Source organism: Pezoporus wallicus, unplaced genomic scaffold (assembly GCF_028554395.1).
Source record: "Pezoporus wallicus isolate ANWC-B61680 ecotype Strahan unplaced genomic scaffold, APGP_CSIRO_Pwel_v1 contig_3817, whole genome shotgun sequence".
In the NCBI taxonomy this organism is placed as follows: Eukaryota; Metazoa; Chordata; class Aves; order Psittaciformes; family Psittacidae; genus Pezoporus; species Pezoporus wallicus.
Genome location: NW_026635157.1, coordinates 1,486,817 through 1,508,559, shown reverse-complemented (window position 1 = coordinate 1,508,559; position 21,743 = coordinate 1,486,817). Strand labels below are relative to the sequence as shown.

At 38.4% G+C, this 21,743-nt stretch overlaps 1 protein-coding gene across 1 annotated transcript; it reads right to left on the bottom strand.

Annotated features, from left to right (window-relative positions):
- Positions 1-563: 563 nt before the first annotated feature.
- On the bottom strand, positions 564-20,656 carry MYCT1 (MYC target 1). The gene is made up of 2 exons (XM_057406037.1): positions 20,490-20,656; positions 564-1,516 (listed from the first exon to the last, which is right to left on the bottom strand). Exons 1-2 carry the CDS (start codon positions 20,539-20,541, stop codon positions 984-986), a joined length of 585 nt encoding a protein of 194 aa, XP_057262020.1. The 5' UTR covers positions 20,542-20,656; the 3' UTR covers positions 564-983.
- Between the last annotated feature and the right edge of the window lie 1,087 nt (positions 20,657-21,743).

Sequence of the window (21,743 nt, the reverse complement as noted above, 5' to 3'; positions counted from 1 at the left end):
AATACCAGTATTCAGCTGTAGATGTCTAAAATCTTGCTTTAGTGAAAGACAAGATTTCAAAGAATTATTTGCCAAGAATAATTAAACCGTGCAATTTGAGAAAAACAGTTTGAAATAAGGAAATGAGTAATCCCATGGCAAAACGGGAAACTTAATTAAAAAAATAGTTGTCATTCATGCTCCTTATCTGGATAACCAGAACTAGAAAAATGAAACACAAGGAGTTCTGTTCCCATACAAGCCTTACCAGCTATTAAAATGTGTCTACCTGTTCTGCTGGCTGAAGACACAAAAGTCTTTATAAATGTTGCCATGAATTTTGTAAGTTATTAAAAACTTCTCTTTGCATGAAGCTTCATGTACTGCAACATTTTCCCCACACTGTGGGGAATTTTATACAAGCTACCCTAATACAGAGTCTCTTAAGATCCTCTACAATCAGCAGAACAGGATGCCTACAACCACAGCCAGGATTGTGACATTGCAAGTTCTGTGTCTACAGTTCCTCAGACAGAAGCTCTTCCATGGATATAGGATTTAACACCCTTGGAAAAATACATAGAACCAGATTTTTTTTTTTTTGCTTGCTTGATTTAAAGAAACAGAATAATGAAATTTGCAGAAACATGTATATCAGTAATCCCTAAGGTGACTTGTTTCTTCAGGAAATGATCTTTCTTGTGGCACCATTTTCTTTCATCTAAAATAAAGAAACACTGGTTACAGTTAAAGGTACAACACTATAAATACGGAAGCATATGGCAGAGCAGTAAATTAGAGCCAGCAGTGCAAAGATAAGTGATCCCTTGGACAGTGGGATATTGTGCACTAAGAAATCACCGCTACCCGCCTCTGGGCAATATATGTTCCCTCCGCAATGGCAGCTGGAGACTCCTCAGAGATCTTCTTCATGCACAGAAAATTGTTGAGATGATTGAGATTCCTCATAAAATGCACATGCATGTTTGCCTCAGGGACCCAGCTCAGGAGTCTGGGAAAGCTTTTATGATGGTTTCATAGGCAGGAGGGGGGGTTTGTGTGGAGTGGCAGATGCGGAGGCTGTTGTTAGACCAGTGGAATTCAGGTCGGCTCAAGCTATTGGTAGTGCTTCCTACAAGGGTTGTGGTGGCATTTGTGGGAGTGAGGGTGATCAGCTGACTGTTTGTTTCCACAGGGAGAGGAGGACACTGCAGGAAAGGGTGGAAGGTAGACGCGCGGAAGCTTGACTTCCTGGGGAAAGAGTTGGCCTGCTCCAAGGACGCTTGCCGCTGGAAGGTGAGGCTGGCCAGGCTGAGGTTGCTCCGACGTTCACAGCTGCTGTTGCGGTAAAATCCAGTCCTGCCAGTAGTATTGCCATGGGAGGAGGGTCTGGACCGACGGCTGAAGGTTGAGGAGTTCCCCTGGGAAATGTGGGCACTAGCTCTGCGACGGGACAAGCAAGTAAACAATGCCCAGATAATACCTCCAATCACCAGTCCGATCACCATGGACACTGTGAAGGCTATTGTTATCTGTTCTGAAATACAACAATAATACACAGCAAAGTTATTTCATTAACTCTGAGGGATTTTCCTGCCAGAAAATGAGTTGAAGATGGCAGCCTCCTTAAAAGATGAATAAACCCTAAGGTCTTTGTACGTAATACACAAACTTCACAACACAAAACCAGCAGTTCAGATTGCTTTCACTATATGGTGTGTTTTATTTTAATTTGCATAATTCAACAAGATCCAGAAAGTAGCTTGCGTTTAATACCAGTTTCTGTACCAATGCAAGGGAAAAATCAGTCTCTTCCAGAATCAGCCACCCACCAGCAACAAGGTGTGCTATAAAACTGCCAGGCATTTGCTTCTGTGAGCAATATGAGGTCCGGATTTATGCAAACTTGTCATTATGTTTATAGATGTTGATGTTCTATGTCTATGTGTTCGTAAACTCATCTATTACAACAGTGATGTAGCTTCTACTGTGTTTCTAAAGGAGTAAGCCTTATATTTATTAAAGAACAAGAACATGTTCCATCCTTTTACTGCTGAGTAACAGCTACTTTAAATCCTCATATTAATTAATGTAAATTAGTATATCCTAAATGGTCAGAGATAAACATTAGTAATGGTAAATCACCTGAATATTTCCCATCCCCAATGCCCAGTTTAAAGATACATTAGTCTGCCATTAAGAAAAATAAATTTCTAGCTCTTTTATAAATGCTTTCAAGAATCAAGAGATCTGAAAACAAAGAAAAACATGGCTAGGATTGGTTTCTCAAATGAGATTATTTCCTTGTATATTTCTAAGAATAGGACTGTTCAGAAAACTTCACCTACTTTTGCAACTGAGCACCAGCTTTTTTGCTGTTCTAAAAAGTTTGGAGATACACCTTTAATCCTAGATAAGGCCTGAAATGAACAAAAAACCTTTATAGATCCCCTCAAAATTTAAAAAGGAATTGAATCTTTAACAATAAGGAATACCACATTGACTACTGGTGGAGCAAAGAGGGAATAAGGGAAAAAGAGCAACACAACAGCTCAAAACATGTTTATTCTATCTGTCCTTTATGCTATAATGTCCTATCATGCTTGTGAAGCATTTGTACTAAAAAGGAAATTGTATTCATTAGACAGAGAAAGGTGAGTAACTTTCACACTGTACAGAAGCTCAGGGTAGCTAGCCCTGTGCCTGTCTCATCCTCATAACAGAAGGCAGAAACTCCAGGACTGGGATCAGAATGTTAGAGCCCAAAAAGGCCAAGATGAGAGTAGGCTCAACATTTTCTTGCAGGGTAACAGCTGTTAAAGAGTTTCCCCTGAATTTATGGTGCTGCACAAACAGTCCTTTTTCAGAAATAATGACACTGAATCCAAGCTGTGAGAATTAGCCACAGCAGGTGCTGAATAGGCAAAGGGAGCAAGTGGCTGTTGGACAGCCATGGAGAAGAGCACACAGCGGAGGGAGAGGAGAGGTGCTAGGCATAGCTAGTGGGACCAGCTTGCAGGCAGAGGCACCCTAGTATGTGCCAACAGATGCCTTTGCTCAAGTCAGGCCTCAGTGCCTACCAAGCCTTAAACTTAAGGCAGGTCACTGCAGGAGGGGGAAAGCAAACATTTACTTTCTTTTCAGCAGGGGAGATGTAAATAATTACTGATATAATTATATTTTAAGAATTAGTTATTATTTCCTTCCTTACCTACCTTCTTACTTTTCTCCCTTCAGTAAAAAATTGTTAGCTGTGTGATTCATATTTGCAGTTGGGGAAAATTAGCTCCTTGAGCACCAGAAAGTTTAGCATAAAATTTTCACAGGTTTCTGGGTGGGGACTCCAAGCACCATTAAATTGGAACACAGCCTTTGCTGTTGCTCATCAGACCCTGACAAAGGGGCAGTACGTTCTCCCAGCGTGCCTTTGCGGGTGTGGTTCCATGCAAGTCCAACTCTATCATGAATTACTGACATCACTATGAATCTCCTATCCAGGTTTATTCACCTTGTATTTCTTTTAGGATAACCTTGAAGTTCCATGAGGCCCTCTAATTAAGCCATGATATTTGGAAGGCTATACAATCCTACTGTTGCTTGCTTGTAACCTCTGCTTTCAGATAGTCTTATAACCATTATCCTTTTCAAATGGGAGAATAAAGACTGGAGAGGATAATGCATAGGATAACATTGCAGAGCACTCCTCCCTCTTGGGGGCACTTTGCTGCCCTTTTGTTCGGAGGTGGATCAGACTTGACCCTAAAATATAATTTTTCTTCAAGCCCTCATTTTTACATCTAAGAAACTCTCAACTAGGCAGGCTAAAGTCAAAGGGTGATTGCCTTTTCTGCTTTTTGCAAGAACCCACAGGCAGCATCCTGCACTGCAACTCCTGGTTGCAGATCAGAGCTTTGTCATCATTCTGCCCTTTATCAACATCTTCAGAGACACAGCAGGCCTTAGTGGGTCCCTTTTGGTCAGGAATAGCCTATTATGCCATTTTAATAGATTTAATACATTCTGTTACTGCAATTTCCTATTCATACTCCTGGAGGAGGGGAGGGAGAGCCAGGACTTTGTGACCTTCAGTTGAGTAAATCCCAGGGGTATCCTAAAGACAGCAGTTCCCAAGTACTAAGGCTGCAGTCTTGAGTACCCCCTACTGCTGTCCAACCATGGGTATGGGTAAGTGGAGCAAGAACTAGTCCTTTCTTAGGCTGATTTCTTTTGCATCTCAGCTGGAATGCTAGTTAGGTTATTATATATGAGACTGCACAGGGATACACCAGGTACAGGGCTCTGTGCTGCCATCTGATATATCAGCTCCTATTGGGCTCTCAGTTCCAGTGGGCAGGAGGTAAAGAGGATCTCTGTGGGGCTCAGCAGCCTGGAGAATGAGCAGAAGCACAGCAAGCCGCATCAGCATACCTGGCTCTGGGGTTGCCATGCACCATGGTGAGGATTTGTCCCTATATCCTTCTAGCCATAATTTTCACCAGCTTCACAATCAAATCAGCATTTCACACTGTTAAAAGGAGATGAGGGAATTGACAAAAGTATCGAGTGCAGCTCCTCAGTCCTTCCCACGTGCTGTTACCCTGTGCTAGAGGTACAGCACAAACAATTATCCCTTTGGATAATGTCTTTTCTTTCCTTCCTTTCCCTCCTTCCTTTCCCTCCTTCCCTCCTTCCTTTCCCTCCTTCCTTCCTTCCTTCCTTCCTTCCTTCCTTCCTTCCTTCCTTCCTTCCTTCCTTCCTTCCTTCCTTTTCCTTCCTTCCTTTTCCTTCCTTCCTTCCTTTTCCTTCCTTCCTTCCTTTTTTCCTTTCCTCCCTTCCTTCCTTCCTTTCTTCCTTTCCTCCCTTCCTTCCTCCCCCCCTCCCTACCTTCCTTCCTCCCTCCCTTCCTCCCTCCTTTCCTCCCTTCCTTTTCTTTTCTTTTCTTTTTTCTTTTCTTTTCTTTTCTTTTCTTTTCTTTTCTTTTCTTTTCTTTTCTTTTCTTTTCTTTTCTTTTCTTTTCTTTTCTTTTCTTTTCTTTTCTTTTCTTTTCTTTTCTCTTTTCTTTTCTTTTTTCTTCTCTTTTCTTTTCTTTCTTCTTTGATTCTTTTATTTTTTTACCTCTATATATGAATGGAAAAATAGAGGGTCAAATTATTCCGTGAGGAAACTCACCTGGCTTTATACTGACTATTGCAGTTGCCATATAGTACCCCAAATGCTCTCATTCCCATTTGGACCTACATTTATTCTTTTTGGTTCTAGAAATATCACCAGACCCATTTGTTTCAGACACTTTATTCTTTCTATTCCCAGACTGTCTGTGGCTTCAGTGGGGATTGTGGATCACACTAATAGGCCAAACTTGCTTTTATGTTTGCTCCCTGCAGAGGATGAATGTCACTGAAATGTAATTCAGTTCTAAAAACTAGTGTTGAAGAATTGTAAATCTACGCCCATTGATTTCCTCTTTAGAATGCCCAGTGATCATAGCCCTGAGGTACATTGCAGAAAATATTACCAAACAGAGAAAAAGATCAAAGGCAGAGTGGGACTTGCTGCACCTGGGATTTTGAGGGGAACAGCTGACTTTCAGGGGGTTGTTTTTCTCTTCCATAATCTGGCAGGGCAGAACTAGCCTTTCAGGAGAGTCAGAGCAATACCAACATAAACTGTCTCCCACGGGGCCCCTGTAATATCTTATGGTTTCCTGAGAACTGCTTATGTCATTCTGTCCTCTGCTTTTAAGGAAAAAAGAAATTGGGATAAAGTAGGGATGCTTCCAATAACAATAACTCCCTAGGTGCTGGTTGCCTAAATGTGTTTTGATATGTATGCTTCTCAGGCTCCTCCCACTGCTTATTTTATTTGATTATGCCATAACCAAAAGGTCAATTTTCTCCTCTCTCACTTCTAACACCAACTGAGGTGAAGGACAAAGGATTTTTTCAATCAAAGGATTTTTTCTGTCTCAGGACAGACTTTGAGACACAAATCCAAAAATAAAAGGATAAGGAAACAAAGCTGTTGAATATCTTAGCTACATTACCTTTCTTATCTATGGTATCTCCAACGTGTCCATGAAAAAAAGGTTGAAGGTTCAGAACCAACAGTAACACCTATGACTTCAGGATGCTACCCCCAGATCTGAACACTAAGCCAGCATGTGTCTGTTAGGACAGCGTCTATCCAGATCAGGCAATTCATTTTGAAGTCCCTCTGTTCTCTCCTCTCTGATTTCTGCATGCAGCATTAAGCAAATGAAGTACTAAAGGTTTGTACAGGGGATTATTGCCCCCGCTATGAAAAGCTTTCTGTCGGTTGTTGCAGCTTTCTGTAAAACTTTCATAACTTTCCGTCAACTGTATATATTAAGAGCTAGTATATATCCTACCAAGTTGATAGCCTCTAGCAAGTCCTTAACACTCTATAGAATCCTCACAGGAGAAATTTGGACATGTTATTAGTAAAGATGATAGACTGGCTGATAAGGTATTTTTCCTAGCATTTGGCTCTGAAATAATTTCTTCACATCCAGCCTGAACATCAGCAGCAAGGCCAAACAGACATCATACAAACCGTAAATCTTCTGAGAAGTGAACTACATTCTCTCTCTCCTTATATTAGGATACACCTCACTAAAATCTAGCAACACAGTACCCACATAGACTTGTCAGTCCCTGGATCAACAAAAATCTTCCTATAACAGATTTGCTTTCTGTGATGGAGAATCCTGCCTCTACTGTGGAGCTTAGCAGGATCCTTGGAGACGTACTCAGGTCAATCCCTTACTTTTGTGAGGGTTTAATTTTCCTTTCATGTGTATGGACCACATCAGATAGCAAGGCATTCCTTTGAATTTGAAATATGTTTGTATTGAGGATCCATTTTCCCAAGGAATCTCCCTCTTGCCCTCAGCTGTGGCTGCAACAGGCTGGAACAGCATTTTGCTCCCCAAAGTCAGAAAATCCTGATTTGCATTGTTCCTATAACCTTATGATAAATTCCCCAAGGTATAAAATTAAAATGGACACAAGATCTGCCTTGCTCCATACTTACAAAATATGCATTTGTAAACTTTTCAGCTGGCCATGTGTATGAAGGGATGGCAGTACCTTTCAAAATCACGTCAGTAGCAGCTTCAATGACAGCATCACAGAACAAGAACCAGGGTGGGGTGGGGGAAGATAGGACAATGTACTGAATGCAAAGGGAAGAGAAATGGAGAAGCATCTTTTAGTCAAGCTGTGCACACATGACTTGAATTTGAACTGAATCTTTGCCAATAATAGCTGATAAAGCTAATAAAGAAACAGCATTCCAAGCATCTGTTCTGCTCATGCTATTGCTAAGCACAAGTAGGCAAAGAACACTCACAGTGTGAGATGATACCTACACATTTTATTTGATTTCTAGTGGGTGACTTTCAAATATGACAATTTTCTTTATGTTTTGGAGCTGTTAATTTTTTTTTATTGCTTTACTAAAAGAGAAATAATGAAGTAGTTTTATCTTAAAGTTATTAGAAGAGGTAAGGTAGCTTGTCAGTCAAGGATGGCCTTGTTCAGCATTCAAACTCAGCTAGCTAGAGATGTTTTATTCATATTACGTTAGACCAGGATTCTGCAATTTTACTTCAGCAACTCAGAGTAATTCTACCATTTTAATTTCCTTTCACCTGTCCAAAACTAGCATGAAGCACTGCATACCTGACATGCAAAATTTATTCCATGCAAGCTTGCATGCAGAATGCAAATTCACTGTTTTCAGCAGTATTAGCAATAAGATGTATCAGAACATACCACCATGTTGTATAGTGCAAAAGAGCTATTTTCATAATTTCAATCAAAATTTTATAAGTAGAATTTTATTTCCATTTTCATGCTTTCCTTCTCACATTTTTTTGAGCTCTCTTTTCTTTATGTGATTTTACATGCCAGTGACTCAAAATTTGTCTGTGTAAGCATTCCTGCCCTTACATGCACACATGCTTGCACACATGCCATCAGCTTGCCATAACCTGAAACTGAAAAACCTTGACAACTGATCTCAGACATGGAAAAATCCATCTGAGCCTCTGTGTCACCCTATATTTTTTCCTGAAATGAAAGCTCAGTATTAAAAGCAGGTATAAAAACCATACAAACACATATGCGAATTCATAACTGAACATTGCACAGCTTAGTGTAGAGCACCAGCTAGCGTATTAAAGCATGAATTGCATTTTACAAATGACAAATCTAGTAAGCTGACTAATAAGAATTATTCAGACACTATATTACTAGAGTTTCAATGTCTCAGCTTTTCAAGTGAGGCTCAGGGAAGTCACAGTAGATGTTCAGAACACAGCCTCATTTATGCAAAATGAAACGGAAGTAGCCTGGGTCCGTCAGTTTGAACAAACTCATAGCATCTTTCTGCAGCTATAGCAAATATGTATCTCTAAGCTGAACAGGCTGCAACTACTCCTCACATGTTCTGGGCAGTAAGTTTGGAAAGGAAAAAATACTCTAGGCCCAAAAAGCTACCACTTTTCTCTACTACAGAATGTTTGAAGTGATTTGAACTATTTTATGCTGGTTCTACCAACTCCAAGAGAACTTAGTTTAAAGCCAGAGCTGATATCAGTAGCCAACTTTTGTGCTGCTGTTGCCATGCTGTGCCCACAAACGCAATTCCTTTGTATCTGACAAGTGTTGACTTACTATCTTCCCGATCTTTGTCACTAATTGTATAAGCTAAACAACCTCTCATTAATCATTTGTAAGCAGTCCATGATTCAGTTGGGTGGGTGAATCTGTTGCTGTGCAATATCAACCAGCTGTGATCTTAGTCACGGCAGAAGTTTAAGAAAGGTCATACACAATTCTTGTGAGAAGTGTGAGTGACATGGGACAGTACAAGGTGGTTCAGGTATTTGTGAAGTCCAGGAAACAAGCAGATGAGGACGGTGGCATCCACAGAATCTGTGGGGAAAAAAAGCTGCAAGAAAATCAGACTGCAGGACATGAGAACTAACAAACAAAATCAGTAAGATAGGTAGGCTGTCAGAAATGTCAGTGCTCTGCATTCAGATGCAGCTTACTAGAGCTATGTTTTATTTGGCTTGTGCTAGTACAAGGTTCTTTTCTGCAGCAACAGAGAGTAATTCTTGCACTTTATCTGATATCTAAACAGTTGGGTTTATGTCCACAGCAGATAAAATAAAAAGTATAGCAAAGGCAATGTAAAAACGTGTTTCTATCTGTGAGGGCAGGTAAGAACTAGAATAGATAGTTCAGATAGGTGGTGCATCTACTTCCATTAAAGATTTTAAAAATCAGTATCAATCAGGAGTTGTTGTAATGTAGTTAATCCTGTCTTGAAAAAAGAAGGTAGAACAGATGACCCCTCAAAGACCATACTGACGGTATTTTGTGCAGTTTCTAAGACTATCTTCGATCATGTAAGCAAACAGGCTCCAGAAGCGTCCGAAAAACTGCTAAGTAAATGACAAGGAGAAAAAAACATGCAGTCTGTGCCCTTGGATTAATTCTCGGTTTGAAATGCAGAAGCAACGGCTGTTTATTAAGAGGATCAGTCACAAACGAGCAACCTCCCCAGGAACAAGATTGCCCTCTGCTGGAAATTTATGCTGGAAAGCTAAACAACGCTTAAACCACCTTAATTCTAATAAAATAGGGTGTCAGAAAAAGCCAACAAGAAACATTCTGACAAAAGATTAAAGAGAAAATTAATAAAAACTCAAAACTCAGAAAAACTGTGAATTACACTGACGTAAACACTTAGGACCAGCATTTTGCAGAGGCTTAAAAAGTAAGGTAGACTGAGGCACAGCGTGTGTGTCCAGAAGCTTAATGAAATAAAGCTAGCACAGTTTTGTGGCTTTTTGCAAATATTTGTGTTGATGGAGAAGCATGAGGCTAAGTGTGTTCTTAAATTCGTATTTCTCACTATCTACAGTGATGCCCAAAATGATCTCCCTGCACCAGAGTGCATTTGCTTTGTTTACTAATACACTAATTTATTGTGATAAAAACCCAGAAGAGTGGAATATGCCATCTTAGTATTGCACAAACCATCTCAGAGATGATGATGTTCCCTCGATATTACTGGCAGTTGATTTTTACTGGAACGATAAAGGTAATTGTAATAATCAGGAGGGAACATCTAAGATAGAGATGTCAGCATGTTTAATGTAATGCCTTTGGCATAACTATATAAAACAAAGCAAAGATTCCTTTATGCAGACAGAGATAGAAACTTTGGTACTGCGTAGTTTCATTATGGCTCCTAATGCATTACAAAGACTGTAACATAATTTTAATCTTTTCCACATGTACAACAAGCAATCTTCTGGTGAGGCATTCTTAACTAACCTCACAAAACCAAAGCATAGCCCTGAGCTGTACTGTCTCTGCATGCACCTCATCCAAACAGTAAATCACAATTTGCTACACTGCAATATGGCATTACAGTTATTACTTAATTGATATAACTATTTTACAGAGACTGAGTATAAAATAATTTGCTATATGAAGAGAACATGGGTGACTGGCGTGAAATCTTAATTAGGATTTCCTAAAATTCTTAAAATTAAGGAGGAAATACCAAAGTATATGTGCTGCATTTAAGAAAACAGAAGACATCCAGGGTTAGAACAAAACACAGGGTTTCCAGGTTACTGGCAGTACTGTACTCTTCAACTATCTACAGTTCAGAAATTTTAGGTTATTTTTCTTTTCACTTCCTGTTTGACCATCAATCAGTTTCAGAGATCACTTTTGAATCAAACTTTTCTATGAATATTAATTTCAGTGTGGGCTACAAGACCTAATTAAGTAGTATTTACAAGAATCTGTGCAACCATAAGCCGATAAATTCTGGTATAATTTCTAAGTGAGATGATTACAGACCTGGAGTATTAGTCAGCTCTTGATGACCCTTGTCATCTTGATGACAGATGATGCAGGCTGGAGACTCAGTGTGAAGTGAGACATTGGTGCTTGTCCTAAGTGAGACAGTGGTGTCTGGAGGCTGAGTTTGCACCAAGCTGGTCCAGGTCTTACTTGCTTAGAGACTCCGGCACTCTGAAATCAACTGAGCCAACAGTTGTCTCCTTCTTCATTTATCCTCTCTCTGGGTAATTTATGCAACTTCCACAGAAGCCATGTGCCTGCTTGGTTGGCTCATTATTCCACTACCCTGCTGGCATCAATATAACACTTTTTTTTTTTAAAGCAAAATGTTTAAAATTAACATATGCCAGTTAAATGGTCAAATATGCTATAAGTTTGTGTTACGATCCTGGATTGTGAACTCAAATGTCTGAAACAGGGAATTCATTTTCTTCTGCAAATAAGGTGCCATGGAAGCAAGGCAGAGGCCTCTGCTAAGAAGCAGAAACTGCCTAGTAGTTTGCTTCAGGAAGCATGTATCAGAGCCCAAACAAGGTTTTGCATTGCATTGAACTGATTTTTTTTTTCCTCCCCCAATTATTTTACTGAAAATTTCCTAGCCATTATTTCATAATAATCCTGTATGTATTTGCGTTGTTGATGGAGTTTTGGTTGAGATTATTTTACAGATAAATCTTAAGTTACAATTGCCCCATTTTCAATACTTGAAAACCAAACTCTCTTTTCCATATCCTCAAGTAGAAGGGGAATAATTTATGTTAGGTGAATAATTTAGGATTGCTTAGTGCAATTTTAACTACTACACAATAGGTTTCAAAATCTAAGTACCTTTTATTAAGTTTGTATAGGAAGTGAAGCTTCTACCTTGAAAACAGGAAGAAATGAAGTTGTCCGTACTGTTATTGATAGTCTCTTTTTATTTTGTTTTCAGATTTTCTTTTTATTTTTTTCCCAGAAAAAAGGATGGGGTTATGACATGAAGATAACCTTACAAAGACAAAAGGGTCAGTCATTAGTCCTCACTGTACTTTGTGATCTTTTGTGACAGTGGACATCTCACTTCATCTCCATGCTCCAGTCTAATCTGTGTAAGGGAGATGAGACCACTCACAGACACTCATCTGGTTCACTAAGATTTTTGACTCATGGTTAAGTGAATTACAATAGTAAAATCAGAAGCTGTGTATAAATACTGAGTGTTTTTCTTCAACAGCTCATGTGACAATAAGCAGCACCACATATTCAATACAGAAGGTGTAATTGCCAAAACATGTATATCTTGTGTGTTTAGTGAATATTTAAATAATAATCTGAAGAAACTTTGCCTCTTCCTTCGACTACCTCAGATCTGTGTCCTTCCTGGTAACAACAGTTAAGTATTTGATAAATCAATGGCTGTATGGAGGGGTTGGGAAAGCAAGAAAGAAGAAGTAATTAGGATGCTACAAAACATCGCCTGAGGGTGACACACTCACTTTAAAAGAATAATTTATACACAAGAAAGAAATCGTGCTCTGAATAGACAGTGCAAGAATAAGACTGGTCTCTTCATGACATAGTTTGTTGCTTTCATCCAACTACAGTAAACTCTTTTCTTTGGGCTTGCCAGAATAAAGGCAAGGAAAAAAATCAGTCCCTCATTAATATTTACTTTTATCTCTCTGACAGGGCTGCAAATAAGATCTTGGAATGGATTTATATATTACCTTCCTAAGTGTAAGGTCTGACTATTGATATAATCCCCTTTGCTTCAGTAATGGAAGGGATAACTTCCACTTGCTTTTCAAATCTTTTGCTTAACTGATAGCAAAATATTCATAATTGTATTAAATTTGGAATAATTTGCCATTCTGCCTCTTAAGAAGACAGTATATGATTTCTTTGATAAATTTTTATGTAGGGTTTATACAAAACAACAGGAGTCTAGTAGCTGATACAAAATGGTACCTCCAAAAGCTAGCTGGAAAATAAAACACAGCATAAAGCTAAGACACAGTTCTGCCTCCTAGATAAATCAGTGTGGGCAGAGCATGCTTAGATTTGCTGTATGACCTTGACTTCTGTCCCTGATGGAGCACAGAGGAAATGCTGGTTTCCTACAAGTTTGGCATCAGCATAAGTGGCTTTAGAGGTGCAGTGCAGCATCTCTTGCCTGGTTGCTTCAGGCTCACTGTAGCAATACCGGAAGATGATGAAACATACAGACACAGCCACTCCAGCCCAGTACTGCCACATGCATAAGAAATCCAACTGAAAAGCTGCATACAAATCAGCCCTTTTCAAACACAGCTGAGAGGGAACAGAGACGTGGTATATCCTGAAGCTGAAAGGGGGAAGCTGAGCAATGTCTCCCTTTTTAGTTACATCACAAGTTATAGATTTATTTCTTGCTTGGTATAAGAGTATTTCTGGAGGACTTCAGAGGAGATGCCAAGGAGCCTGAGTATTACAGAAGAAGGAGATTCACTGCTGTCATTTGCCACTGAAGGGCTGATCTTCAAACACTGTTACTGCTATTGCTAATGCCTCACGATCACATGCTGTCTTTTATCTTTCTTCAGTTAAACCCACACCCTTGTAGCCATTTCTCTCAGAATTAACTCTATTTAAATGAAAGCTGTGTCCTATTTGAGTCACTGACCTAGGCTGCTCTGCTGCTGTCTTGTGACGCATTCCAAGCCAGCTCACACTGTGGTCAGGGGAGCTGGAAACAGGAAGATCTGGTGACCTTGACCCGGTAGATAGGACAATAACCCTCTTCATTGTAGATATCTTAACAGGTTCAGTCAGAGGAAAGATGGTATGTGTGGGTCTCCACTGCTCCAGCAGCCCTCTAGCTACCATGATAATTATAAAAATTATGTCTAATACTTAAATCAGATTCTGACCACTTGAGCACTTGAGAAGTGATTTAGTAATGTGACATTTTCTACCTCTCTATCACAGGATTTTCATGTGGATCAGTATCTCATCTGAAGTGGAACAAAAGAGATTGCCATTAGTCAGGGGAAATCTCTGTTGCTGCAGAAGCTGTGCAGCAAAAGTTACTTGGATGCTGCTGGGCCTGGGAGGATGCATAACCATACAGCCCCTCTCCAAGAGGCGAAGAAAAAAGTCTCAGTTCCTATTTAGGTGAAGCTGAGTTTCACTGGTGTTGCCATTATTTGTTTTTTTCTGTGTACTATGTTCTCAGGGTCTGTCTGAGGTCCCAGAGTGTGGCATTTGTAACAGACAAACCAAACTGGTCCTTCTCCTAAAATCTCTGCCTAGCTGTACAAGATTTTTATCATCCTGATTTTTGTAAATTCACTATCCAGATAAATCACTGTTAATCTTCCTCATTATGAAAGAAGTTACTCATTCAATCGAAATCTTTGGTTAAGTAATCTGGAAGTATGGCTTCACTGCTAAATCGGTGGCATCATGTAACATTTCACTGAGGAGCAGTGTACTTCGAGGAACACTAGATTAAGGCTAGAAACAAGTTATTAAACATTTTGATGATGTACCATTACTGTAAAGATCTCATTGTCTTTGATAGTGTTTTTTAAATGTATTATATTTTATATCTGTGCTGTATATCTGTTTCTCAGATAAATCCACTTGAAAAAGCCCAGTGTGTTTGCAGAAAACATTTGCAAAACCAGAACCATCTTTCTGTTCGATTCTGTGTCACATTTTACCTCACTGTCTTTCTCTTGACAATATTCTTATGAAGCCACACAGGGAAGTTTCTCTATTTTTTAAAATAGGGACCTGCAATGTGGAGGAACCATCTGTCTTGTCTTCCAGAAACTAATGAGTGAATGCATCCCTCCTTCCTATTTTATTAGTTTTTGTATTAGACTACTTTACATTGGGTTGTCCAAATTCACATGCCACTTACTTATACTAGAACCAATTGTTGCGGGCATTTGGATTATATGTTCTTCAAAACAAGCTCTTCAGCTACTATCAGTAGATATGCTTGGCTGTGAAATGGGAATGAAAGACAGCTGCTTTTTGTTATTAGAAGTATGGAAAGGTAGCTTTGGAGATGTACAACTTTTGCTTTTTTTAGAGGCTTCAGGTGGAATAAGTAAAGGAGAAAATATTAATCAGAAGATGGAAGGTTAGGAAAGTAACAGAGAACTAGCAGGACTCTAGGAAACCTCTAATAGCAAACCTGGAAGAATGAACCATTTATTGGGTTGGAAAAGATAGGTGGGGAGCTGGAAGGAGGGTTTGTTCACATGCAATTTGCTCTCATTTTAACTCTATCAAGATGAGGACAGAAGTCTGCTCAGTTACTTGAGTCCTTCAATATCACATACCAGGAGACAAAACCCTGAGCTGCAGGTCCTGACTGATGGATCAGTATCCCTGATAACCCAGACTTCAGACTCTGAAATTCAAGTGTTAAGCAACCACACTTGTTAAGGTAGTGCATGATAAAGCATCCTGGGAAGTCTGAGCAGGAAAGTTATTGCTGCAAATGTAGTCAGTGTATCCCAGATGGGGAGATGCAGATTCAGTATGAAGATGGCATTTTATACATACATATATATATGTAAATAATAATTATGTTTATATATATTATGAATTCAGATATATGGATCATCTCTTCTTCCAATAGCATTTGCTAAGCCCATTCTGTTCCTTTCCCTTTCTCTCACCACATATTGATGAATTTGCCTTGCTTTAATTCTGATTCTTATTGGGTAATTTTATCTATTGTTTATATGACATTTTAACTAAATGCAAAAGGCAATAAGGATAAAAAAAATCAAAATGGACAGACAATTATCACTGGAATGCAATTTTAATTTATTGTCCCCAATAGTACTATGAATGGAGAACTGCTCCCTTAGTCATCAAAAATATTGTGTGGTGTTTTGGGTCATGGTAATACTCATACTGGCACACTAAAATGCTCCATGCTCTTTCAGTCTGTTTTCTGAACAGGACAATATCCTGCTACTTGGATAAGCACTGAAAGGAATTATTCCCTAAAACACTAGAGCAGGACTGCATTATGAGGTTGGAGGAAAACATTTTGCCCCTCTTCTCCCATTGGGACTGCTTCCAAGAACAGCAGCCTGTAAAGTCTGACGTTGTCTGAATCCAGCAGACTGATTTCAAAAGAAAGAAGCTTACTTAGTCCAAATTTTCGCAGGCATCATTGATCTAACCCAAAGTCTCTGCAGAAAGAGAATGTATCTCTTGTGAAGAGATTTATTTCTTGTGCCATGAGCTCCTTATGATGTGGGATACGCTGCAAATCATTGCGCTTTTAAAATCACTGGGGTTTACCAAACCACAGAGAAATGACAAAAAAGAGACCAACTGCAAGAAAAAAAAACCAGTTGATCAACTTAGAGTATCTTCAATCACCTTTTTGGCTGATTGTCACAAATTAAAATACCAGGAAGTATATGAATTCTAGGGTGAAATTCTGAAAAGTAACAAGTGGGGATGCAACAGAAGAAGGAAAATAGCAATTCAGGAAGCACATCCTTGAGGCTGATACTGCACTTGAATCCAGAGCTTCAGGTTTTCCTCCCGCTTTGTCAGATTTCAACCCTGTAGGTTTTCTTTACTAAGAAAAAAACCTCCAGTGTTGTAGGGCACGTATATTGGCTCTATGTCACACATTCAGTTCCTCCTATCTGCCAGCAAAGGAACTGCATCTTCAGCTAAACAGAGTCTCTATTAGTAGTGCCCCAATCTACCTTGATAAAGGCCCTCTGGGGTACTTTGATTTACACCGGTCTTTTCCAGCCATCAAAATAGGAAGAGTAGTAGCCTTGTAGAAGCTATCACTGTCACATGTGCTATCAAGAGTTCCACAAGTGGCTCCAAATTGTGGCTTTTGTGTGTTCACATTTCCAGCAGGACAGCTGAGTCTTTATTTGCTGCTGCTAGAGCTAGACTGCAAGGGTAGAAAGTGTGTGAAAGGGAGAAAAGGGAATGCGAAGAGACCACCCAGTTATGCTGGAATTGGCACTGATACAGTCATTAGAGTGGAAACCAACAGGCTTAACCTAGTCATCACACAGGTAGCCAAATTCATCTTTTTCTTACTTGCAAAGAACTAGACCAGATTTGCTGCTGTGGCTTCTATTCTCCCACGGCTACTACCAATGAAGGATCCCAGGAGAAATAACAGGTCCCATGGCTGTCTACATTGGACTTTCCTGTATTTGATATCTGTGTTACTGTTTGTACTTGCCTTTCACAAGTAATATTTTAGTTCATAAAGAGAATGATGCAAAATCCTTAACCACCATTATTGCTACACCAGTAACATGATACCACAACACTGTGTCAGATGTTAGAATATGACAGATATTCCAGCACAGTATATAGTCTGACTTCTTTCAAGTAGACGTATTTTAATGAGGAGAAAGCCAGTGGCTTGAGGGACAGACAAGGCAAAATTTTACATTATATTTGAATGCATGAGTGCATTTATAGGTCATCAGGTCAAGTGATAATGTTTGAAGTATTAGTGCCAGGGAGTTTGCAATATATACAAACGCTAGAAGCCAGCTGATATGTGGCATGGTTTCCACACACTGGATAAATAACACCCTGGATTCTGATTCAAGAAAATAAAATTTGTCCTTAATGTTCTTAAGGTATTAAAGTATATTTTTGCATTTTTAAATAGATACTTGAGTAAAGCTAGACTGAAGAATAGCTGATATGTTGATTAATATCTGCTTACACTTTTTCTCTCTGCTGCTGTCATAATGATCAAATGTACTATTTAAATTAAATTTCCTGATCCTAAAGTATATTATTATCTGCACTGCAGAAATAGGATTGTCTCAAAGCCATGTATTATATTTAATTGTGTGCAACTGAAAATGCTTTTAGGAATTACGAGAAATGCACTCGTGGTTAAAATGGAAACATCTTTACTCTCACTGTTAACCTACAAATCAAAATGAACTCAATAAAGACTATATTAAAACAGTAAAAAATGCGATAAGTAGCTGATGGATGGATACCAAACTGAATTTCTCACTCAGTTATTGCCAAACCTCCTTTTGAAACTACCAGTTAAAATAAAAAAATAAATAAAATAAAATAAAATAAAATAAAATAAAATAAAATAAAATAAAATAAAAGTTCTCTGTCTACAGTTCTATGTGATACCAACAGCACTGAAGCTCAGCAGATGCTGGCTTTAAGTGCTTCCCATCCTGTCTTTCCTGAAGTACCATACTGTGGATTCCCACTGTAAAAGAGGGTGACCAGAGGTTACATAGAAGCTGGCACAGAAGCTGGCACCTGAAAGATATGAGCTCCTGCTTGCAGGAGCTCAGACAACTTGTCTGAAACAGGCACTCATGTCTACACAGACTGCGCAGCACCTGTAGTAGGGAACAGCTCTTGCAAAGTGAGAATCAGAATTCAAATTCTATGCTTGTGACACATTGCACAGAGGGTATTTGCTTACAAGGCCAGGAGCTATAACATGAAACTCATGAATTTAAACCAGAAGAGGAGGTTAATATTTGGGTTTTATTTTTTCTTTCCAACAGAACTCACTTTGGGCCTGCAAAACTACTTGTTTGCTTCTTCTGTTTTACTCTGCTGCATAATTTAGCATTTAAAAAATACTGGAGAATGATGATGGTGAAGACAAAATGCCAAAAAAGAATTCCTGCAAGATCTGCACCTAAGCATGTTATCAACTCTCCAGGCTGTCACTTACTCTACGCTGACCTTGCAAAAAAAAAAATGTGCTATTTTTTTTATACTATTATTTGCTAGGGGTTTTGCATGAATATATAGAGAGGACTTAAGACTACTTAGGCAGTTCACACAGCATGACTTAAATTGAGATATGTATATCTTGGTTTTATATACACAGCTTTATTCATACACACTTCCAGCAGCCTGGAGCAGTTGTGGAAAGATTTGTATGTTCCTACACATAAACAAACAGTGGACAGTTTAGTTTGTTCATTGTTTTAAAATTCTTACTGTCACATTTAAGATGCTATTGTGTGAAGTTACGACTGGAAACTGGACAGCTTTAGAAAACAGGATGCCCATATATTTTCCAGAGTAGGGAACCAACAGTTAGACAATAGATGGTTTATAAAATTGTAAGAGATTAAATATCATTATGAATAGCTGCTTTAACAATTTTTACAACATTCATTTTTTCTCAGTTAGTTCTTCTCAGCAAATGTCTGCGCACACTTTAAAGTTTATACTTAAGCCCAGTCCATAGGAGCTGCTGAGAAGTCACACAGGCATGGAAAAGGACCTGCACCTTGTCAATGTATTCACACTCACAGCATTACATAGTGGGTGGCTTACAAAAACAGTGAAACAACCTTTAAAGCATACCCTGAAAAACCTGCAGTAACAAGGAGATGTACATTTTACACAAGGACTCTTAAAGTACGTGCTGATGAAAGCACTTTCTTTTTTGTTCTGAAAGAGCCATTTTAGAGTTACACTCTATAAATATTATAGTTATTATTCTGAGTCCAGCAGGCAACCTCCAGACAACAAGAGACTCTGAGACACTAATGTCAATATTTTTTCCACAGCTGATCTTCAAATATTTCTAAAGATGTCCATTATCCTAGTCTTTAGACACAAAAATGAAGTGAGTTGCTCATGGTCTCTCAGTAGGAAAATATGTGTCACTGCAAGAAATATGGAAGGCATTTGACAGATTCTTATTTCTTATGCTAAGGAAATGAAGGAACTTCTTTCAATCTTCTTGTATAGTTATTTTCCAGTCTTTTCCCAGGTACTTTTATGCAACAAAAGTCCTGTTTTGTTAATGTATATTATTTTTTTGTTTTAGATCATGCACAGATTCTTGGAGGGGTCACTGCCCAATAGCAATAAAATAATAGACAAAAACAGATCATCTTATTCACTAATGCTAAATGGTAATATATATTAATGTTAACTATAGGAAGAAAAAAAAGAGCTTTTTTTGGGGGGGAAGGGCTCTCCACAGCTGTTGTACAGAACCTTGAATGAATTTCAGCATTTCATACTTCCACCTCACACTCTGTATGTTTCAGTAAATGAACCATTCCCAGATTTGTGTGAAATAAAACAGTCTTAATGAATAATAACCAAAATATACATTGAGGAAAAAGTAAGGAAAATCTGATCATGAGGCACCACAACAAATTAAAAATAACTTTTGATTCTGGAGAACTAAGAGTTTATTCCAAAGATTGCAGCATGTTTAGTTTCTGCTATCAGAAGATGAAACAGATCGTGTCTGCCATGTAGGTACATCCATTAAATGGTTGAGAATATCTACCTGATCTGAAACATACTGAAGTCAATAGTCACCTTTTCAACTGACTTCAGTAATTAACTTTGTCAAACAATCAATTCTGCTCTGGAAGTTCCTGCTGTCTTGATGAGCTTAAAAACATTATAAAACTTTGTCAAAGAAACATTTGGAAAACAATCTTTTGCCCTGCAAGAAATACAAAATCTATTCATTACTTGGTTCTTCCAACATGAGGCTTTAAAGTATGTAGATGAATTTTTTAAGGCAATCACCAGCTAATGCAAGCATCTACTTTAACAATATTCTAGCAAAAGAAACAAAATCCTTACCCCAAAACTTTGGTGGCCATGTGATTGGAGAGAAAGTACTGTTTCTATCCATAACATCCAAATAACAAACACAGAATTGTATGTCCACAGAGGAGCAATGGGTTTCTGAATGTTTGAGATTTAGCAGTTGAAGCAATACTTCCGTGCTTGCCAGGGAACTGAGTTGTTTGCCTGAAAGGAAATGTATGTATCATGTTTCCTGCTTGTGGACTCGAATTAGCAAGTGCTTGCCTTATCTTGGAACACCACATGGTTCCCCAGACGGGGGAATAGTTTCCTTCTCGTCATTTCCTTAGCCAGAGCAAATTGATTCAGAACAATACTAAATCTCCTCCTTCTCTGAAACTTTTCAAGCCCCAAAATGTCCAGAGATAGAGAGATGAAAATTCCTTTGTCTTTCCTTTAATGATTTTCTATGTTGAAGAACTTCCTTAAACATTCAAAAGCACTTGTATTTGGTGGGAATTTTCAATAAGGAAGAAATGTGTCAAGAGGCTTTTAATAAACATAATTTCATTAGTATATTAATGTAGACATGAGGGGTTTTAAGTATTCGTTGTTGTTTCTCTGCTAGTTTGAGGAACTAGCTAGGCCTGACAGTGTAACTGTAGGCTTTAGTATTTTAATGAGTGTACTTCAGATTTCCTTTGCCAATTCTCTTCCTTTCCACACCCCATTCTAAAATATGAGTTCCCTGAACACAAAAAGACTTTGAGCTATTTGTTTAGACAGTTTTAATACAATGCAGTGTTAATTCCCTGTTGGAAATTGTAAGTACTGCTGCTAAATATAACAAATAGCAATAATAACACCCCTACAAAAGAAAATAACCAAGATATTTAATGACACAGACCCAGAATTAATTGAGGATGTATGAGGATCAATAAAATAGAAGATATTGATTTATGTGATAAATGCTGTAAGACCTGATTTTAACTGTTTCCCTCTTAAATACATTGCAGATAATGGATGCCCATAAATATTCTGCTGTGAATATCTAGAATCAACTACATTTAGTTTTCACAATGAATATCAGGAATCTCCAAAATTTAGGAATGCTCCAATCCTCAGATTTTTATATGGTATAATTTTAATGTTGATTTTTTTTTTCTTTGTTTTTGGTCTGTTATATTTGGGACTTTTTTTGCATGAAACATATTTTTAACAATACTGAGAAACTCTGATGGTTAATGGAAGATTGATGACTTTCAAAGCTGATTCTTCGAAAACGCTAAGTTAAGCACCTGAATGAAA